The 7159-nt window shown below is 28.8% G+C and overlaps 1 protein-coding gene across 5 annotated transcripts in view; it reads left to right on the top strand.

Moving 5' to 3' along the window:
• Window positions 1-7159, top strand: part of LOC106461074 (serine/threonine-protein kinase PAK 4-like) — a 32426-nt gene that overhangs the window by 15393 nt on the left and 9874 nt on the right. For all 5 annotated transcript variants that reach the window (XR_002610916.1, XM_013920862.2, XM_022387927.1 and 2 more), the window contains 5 exons: window positions 327-413; window positions 2250-2438; window positions 3834-3967; window positions 4619-4745; window positions 6430-6555. Coding sequence is in view for 4 of the 5 variants with exons in the window: in XM_013920862.2 (XP_013776316.1) it covers window positions 327-413; window positions 2250-2438; window positions 3834-3967; window positions 4619-4745; window positions 6430-6555 (663 nt within the window). In the remaining variant the exon portion in view is untranslated. The remainder of the gene's footprint in view (window positions 1-326; window positions 414-2249; window positions 2439-3833; window positions 3968-4618; window positions 4746-6429; window positions 6556-7159) is intronic.

Below are 7159 nucleotides of genomic sequence, written 5' to 3'. Positions count from 1 at the left end.
TATATATATATATATATATATCTGTGTCAGTGTAAACTACTTGTACCTGATGATGACAAAACCTTGTCGAAATGTTGTATAATTTCCTGTTATGTTAAACTTATATTAAAGTTTTTCTTCATAACCCATCCAAGCCATCTCCAAGCATTATTAGTCTCAAAGTGGGTTCCTCATCATCAAATTAGTCTTAGCTTAAGTACCAGAGCAAGTAAGTAAGTTTGAAATATGTTTGATTTATTACCTAATGTTACTTAAATAATAAAGATAGTGATTGAGTTACTTTTTTTTTTTAAATAATCGTTACCACTTCTGTACTTTACAAAAAGGTACCGCCCAAGGCTAGACCGGAGACAAACCAGGAAAACACAGAACAAGCCGAGTTTAACCACCAGCAGAGAGTATCCCACGAACAGGTATTGTATGATATCTTGTTTAGAAAGTACCAAATTTAACATCTCCCACTTCCCTTTTCACCTGCTAAACAAACTGTGGACTTGTGTAGATAGGGGTCAATCGTAGTGATCCAGTGAGGTTAACATTACATCTGTAAGATGATAATTTGTGTGTAATATGTTTGATTGGAATGTTATCTGGATATAATATTAGTTGCCTGGTAATTATTTTAATGTAAAATATCTTGATGAGCAAAATTTTGGCTCGTTATTACAATATTACAAAAGAATTTTATATATATACCTGTTTTTATTTAGGAAATCAACTACTTTTGAGTAGTGTTATTCTTCAGAGCATTTTGCTGTATGATTCATCATAGCACTGATTTATAAGCTGGCACATTAGTGTAAAGCAAGCCTTAGTAGATCTGTGGGTAGAGTCAGTATTTTTACTGTTTCAGGGCAATGATAACTGAGTCATACTTCTCTACTGACAACATGTTAAAATTAATTGTAGTAAATTTGATAATTTTTTTTATTTGTTATAAATTAAAATAAATTTCATTCAAAGATCGTAGGCCTTGTAATTATAGCATAGTGCCGACAAGTTTCGTTATTGTTGATCATGCAGTACTAGATAGGTATTATGTCATTTGTCTTCGGTCTTATTGGTCTTTAGTCTTTATGTATATCCAGTGGCAAGGGTACAACTAATTTGTATCAACTAACTTGACAGGACACAGTATTAAAGAGTGTCTGATGAAAAAAACATGTTACAACATGTAATTGGTCATAGTAGGCATAATTATGGTTTGGTATCCAGAAATTACTTGTACTTGCCTGGTCTAATTCAGTTATTAGTTATAATGAGTAGTGGATTTTTGGTTATTGTTTTAACAAAAAAAAAACATTTTTAGTGGAAAATATTTTGTTTTTGAGAAAATAACATTTATGTTCATGCATCTTCTTTACACCTTTTGTACTATATTTAAAGGACTGTGTTTAAAAACCTGAACAAAAAATAGAAATTCAGCAAAGAAACAAAACATATTGTAATCACGCATTTGCATATATAGGTCTGCTTGACACTAAGTTGTTAGCTTGAAAATTACAAAAACAAAATACTTTTGCTTCTTATGGAATGCTAATTTACATATTTTTTTAATTCTTAAATATTTTTTTATTTCTAAGTATCAAACCTATTCAGTCCAGTGTAATAATTTTTTAAACTATATATATATATATATATATTCTATTCAGCTGTTTATTATAACATAAACAGAGTAATGATCTATTACTTACTTTACTTCTAAGATCAAACTTTTTTCCTGCAAACTCGCAAGGTGTGCAGTTTTTCTCTCATATCACTAAGCCTACTATGAAAATAATATATAATTCTTAAATTGCCACTGTGTCATTTGTATTTATATATCATGATTATTTTTTATGTATATTGTGTATTTAGGTACAGATTTTTCCCTCTAGGGAGTAAATTTTGAAAGTGTAACAAACTAAGCAGAAAAACTTTGATTTCTTTTGCTGTAATCACCTAAAAATTTCTATCTAGCATATAATAACAAACATTAAACCTTTAAATTTTATGATGCAAATTAAACAAGTATTTAGGCCTCAGGATGCCTGTACAGTTTCATATATCTACCAAAATTTGTTATTATTGTAGCATTGTGCATATCATTTGGGCTTGTTTTGATTTCTTCATCTACATTTTATATATGTTATGCAAAACAATACACGGTTCTTAATGATTATTGTAGACTTCATTTAGCAGTTATCATACATGTGTTTGTATATAGACATTGCTTTTGAGATTGTGAAAATACTTGATTTTGTTTATAGTTTCGAGTTGCATTACAAATGGTAGTAAATCGAGGAGATCCTAGGGAGTTGTATGTTAACTTTGTGAAAGTTGGAGAAGGCTCAACAGGGATAGTTTATTCAGCTATAGAGAAAAACACGGGTCGTAGAGTGGCCGTGAAACTAATGGATTTAACGAAGCAGCAGCGGAGAGAGTTGTTGTTCAATGAGGTTTGGCATATTTCAGTACTTCAACTTTTGTGATATAAATTGATAGAATAATTATTTTCAAATAAATATTATTTATGTCATTAAGTAGTCATAGGCTAATTGCAAATAGAAATCTTGTATCAGTCCTTTTTGCAATTTCAGAAGGATTTACCATTTCTTATTGTTGATTTTGTGGTTAAATTTGAAATGGAGTTCTAAATAATAAGAACAATGCAAGTACAAAAAACATCATTAAGATAGTATTATCAATCAACAGTTGGATAACAAAATTCACATGGATAATATATTGCTTGATTATTTTAAGTTACTGACTGAATTAGATAAGGTGTACTTTATGTGAATGTATGCCTGTCTGTATTAAATTGTTGGTTCTATGTGTAATTATAGTAATAATTACTAAGTTATTATGCTTACAGAAAGAAAATGTGAGGTATTGGTTACATTATGGGCCTCCTTCGTATTATTTGAAAATTGAAGAGCATATCTCTTGTGGATTTCATTTAAAGTTATCTTTTGAAAACATTAACATTAAGTCAGTTATTACCAAATCATAATCAACAGTTTAAATTTACAGCACCACATTGGAGACAAAAATTGAAACTTTTGTATTAGTTGCATAGAGGTAAATTGAATGCAGTAGCTTTTCACATATTTAAATCATTTGAAAATGTTGAATTGAACATCATCTTATATTAAAAATGTTTCTAAAAAACAAGAACACTAATAATGATAAAAAAGAATACTGGTAAGTTATTTTCTTTACAGAAGAAGTGCAGTTTTTCTGAACAACTATACTTAACAAGTTTTAGGTCTCTGAGAAGATAATATATCAAATCAATTTATTTTTAAAAAGCTTACTTGTTGTATGTATTATTGTTTTTAAGTTTGTCTGTTTCAAAAATTGTTACTAGATAATATTCAACCACTGAGGTACATTAACAGGTTAAGATAGTTATTTTTAGTATCTTTATAAGCATAATTTGTAAGGGAAATAAGGACAAAATTATAAACTTTTTTTCATTACATTTAAATGAATAAATAGCATAATTAGTAAAACTTTGGTTCCTTTGTTTCATCTTATATTTTTATGTAGTATTATTTTAATAATTTAATTGCATAATAATAGTTTTTTACATTCATCGTTTGTAATTAAAAAGTTTGTGCTATGTAAGAAAATGTTTTTACAAATGTAAATAATAAAATGTCTTGCAGTTGTGATTTGTCATCTGTAGTCATGACTACCACAGATAATTTTGTGACCTAGTTACTGGTTTATAACTTTAAGTAACCATCTTACATGGCCTTAAAATTATAATAAAATAGTTTGTCTTGAATAACCGTAACGTGAATGTTTCCAACATGTAGTTGTGTTGTTTTTTTTCAACATTACATTAGGTTGTAACCATGCGGGACTACCACAACTCTAACATTGTTGAGATGTTTAGTAGTTACCTGGTTGGAGATGAAGTGTGGTTGGTGATGGAGTTCCTGGAAGGTGGATCTTTAACTGATATTGTAACATATTCCAGGTACGTTACTATTATCAGCTGATTATTTTATGACAGAAGAGTTCTCTGCAGATAATGTATGTAATAAATTTTTTTCTTGATCCCTGTGGCATGTTTTTGTTTCATCAGTAGACTAATTATGCATCAGAAAATCTTCAAATATATTTTCATCTGTTGTAGTGAAGAATTTTAGCTAGAGAACTGAAAAAGAACCTACTGTCATGAAGGTTAAAAAGTTTAACTTTGTAGTTGTCAGCAAACTGAGCTTACAGAGCACAAAGTGTGCATTGCCAATCCTCAAAATATTTCTGAGCTAAGTGTCTTTAAAAACTGTAAAAAAAATGTTACAACTAGAATGTATGCATAATATATTGTTTTATGGAATTTTATTTTCAAAAAGCTATATAATGATACTTACTTATTGTTCTTTAATAACCAATAATCATTGGTTTGAAAACCTAATATTTTGTAACTGGCAACTAATATTGTTCAACCTTAGGTGTTTAGAACATTAGTGATTTATACCCAAAGCATGTAACAGCAGAAAAAATGACTGTCAACACAATTATGTCTATAGTTTTTGATTATCATAGCTTGTTATTCATGAAGGCTTAAAGCTAGGTTATGGTTCTATATACTTTAATATATAATGTCTCTATTTCACATGGTTAGAATGAATGAAGATCAGATTGCTACTGTCTGCAACCAGTGTCTCAGTGCCCTTGCCTTTCTTCATGCCCAGGGCATAATTCATAGGGACGTGAAAAGTGATTCAATCCTTCTTGCTAGAGATGGAACAGTGAGTGTTTTTGGCCTGTAAAATTATGTTTCTTCTCTCCTGTGAATATATTTTGGTCATTCAGACAAACATTTAGAAAATAAATAAATGGAAAGTGTATACTTAATTGGTAACTGGGTAAAAACAGGAGATGGTGGGAAAGGAGAATTTAAAAGTGGTAATTTTAGTTTGGGATTCTTTTTGTTCTTAGCCTATCAAATATAGTGAAACAGTGCAGAAACTAAAAATGTTTTATATGTCAATTGTTTTATTTTCATTGTACATTTCAAACCAGTGGCATTTAGAAATACCATTTCAGATCTATCTGCTACAAATCATTATTCAGGACATTTTGTTTAATTACAGTTCTCTTCAATTAGGCCAGTCCTGAAACAGCCGAGAGTTTATGCTATTTCTATGCAGTTTAATAGCTTACTGATAAGATGTTAATATTTTAGCTAAAAAAAAACAAAGATGCTGTATAGGTCTAGTGGATATGTTGAAACATCACATACTGCTTTTATCTTTTTTTTTCATTCTTATATATTAGTTTACAAATTTCATACCAGAGTTGTATAAACATCTGAATTGGAATTAGTAAGAAAAACATGACAAAAAAGCATCACCTCTCAAAAGTAATCTTTCAGTCACTGATGTATGGCTAAAGAGAACTGTAAAGTTAGGTAATTTATTTATTTTCCTGTATAACTCATGATTTGGTGGCTCACATAAAAATAAACAATCCATGTAGCAAAGAACAAGCAATAACTTCTATAAAGAAAGTGAAAGAGTTGGTTTTTGATAATTTTGTAATTAGCCCTTTCATGAAAACATATGGTGTTACTAAAGTAAAATTTTCAAATGAATTATGATAGTTTATGTAATGGTAATGAGATATGGAGGGTACTTCAAATCAAATTTTATGTTATGGTAGGAACTGGAAGTGCATTATCATCAGCCTGGTTTGTAAAAATGAACCTTTATTTTTGGTGTAACTAGTAAATGTTAATTATCCCTGTTAATCACAAGAAGAGGAAATGTTAAGTGAAGATATCTGTTGATATTAATATAGAAAACTTTGACTATATAGATTTTTATAATTATTTCTTGAAGATAATGATTTTAAAGTCATTTCAGTGTTTCCTAAGAATTGTGTGAAAATGTGTTTACATTTTTATAAGTATGCTTTATTACCTAATGGTGCTGTATAGTCTGAAAAGTGCTTCCTTTAATGTTGTTTGGTTCATGTCAGATACAAACATAATAGAATTTCAGTGCAGACTGGAATGTTTTGTATTTCCCAGTTTATAGAATTTTACTGAATCTTTTTTTTTTTACAGTAACAAAGTAATATGAGACTATATATGAAATACTATGCTGTTGATATTAATATCTATTTAATTTTATAACTGTTATAATTTAGAAAGGTAAGGATTAACATATATCAGTTTTCCCTTTTTTTGTGAATGTCATTTTTCAGTTGTCATAATTTTGTTAATATACAAAGTAACGAATTAATCTTTTTTTTTTAAATCTGAATCATCTCTGGTATAACTCTAATATTTCTTAAAATATTTCTACATTATCTATAATATAGTTTAACATACGTACTCCTATGGCCATAAGTATTTAACTAGATTAAATAGGGGGTACGTATAAAATAGAAACATAGCATTTATAAAGCACGTCTTTTTTTTTTTTCCAGGTTAAACTCTCAGATTTTGGATTCTGTGCTCAAGTTTCTTCTGATATACCCAAAAGAAAATCTTTAGTAGGGACACCATACTGGATGGCCCCAGAAGTAATCTCTAGGCTTCCATATGGCCCAGAGGTAGTACAAATTATATCTGCTGATTCCACTAAAAATAGCTTGTGATCAACATTATTGTTACAGTTAATTTTTTTTTTCATATTACACTTTTAATAATGATAACTTTGAAAAATATTGTTTGAGCTGGATATGTGCAAGTGATAGTATTATTTATGAAAGAGTGATAAAAGGAATACAAAAACTCGTGAAGTAGTGCTAATGAATCCTTTAATTAAAACCAGTGGTGTTTTTTGACAGTCTGATAACCACATCTACTCCTATATATTTTTGTTATTGCCAAAGGTTAAGTATTACCTTTTAACTAAGCCCCAAGTAAACTTACCACAAAGTCACTTTCAGTTGTCATAATTTTGTTAGCACAAGTAATGATTTATTTTTATTTTTTCACTGTTATAACCATCATTTTTCTTAGAATACTTATACAATATAACATAAATGCTGCCTGGGAATTAAGATATGAAAAATATTACAAAAATAGAGAAGCTTAAGAAATTTTACAAAACACTAAGGTACTCACTAAAAATGATGTGTATAACATTTATTTATAGCTGTTTTGTTATAAATAGAACTGAAAATAGCATTTCAAATTTTTATATGTATATAT

This window comes from Limulus polyphemus, unplaced genomic scaffold (assembly GCF_000517525.1).
Source record: "Limulus polyphemus unplaced genomic scaffold, Limulus_polyphemus-2.1.2 Scaffold892, whole genome shotgun sequence".
In the NCBI taxonomy this organism is placed as follows: domain Eukaryota; kingdom Metazoa; phylum Arthropoda; class Merostomata; order Xiphosura; family Limulidae; genus Limulus; species Limulus polyphemus.
The sequence above is the reverse complement of the archived record's forward strand: the minus strand, read 5'-3'. Positions and strand labels throughout refer to the sequence as shown.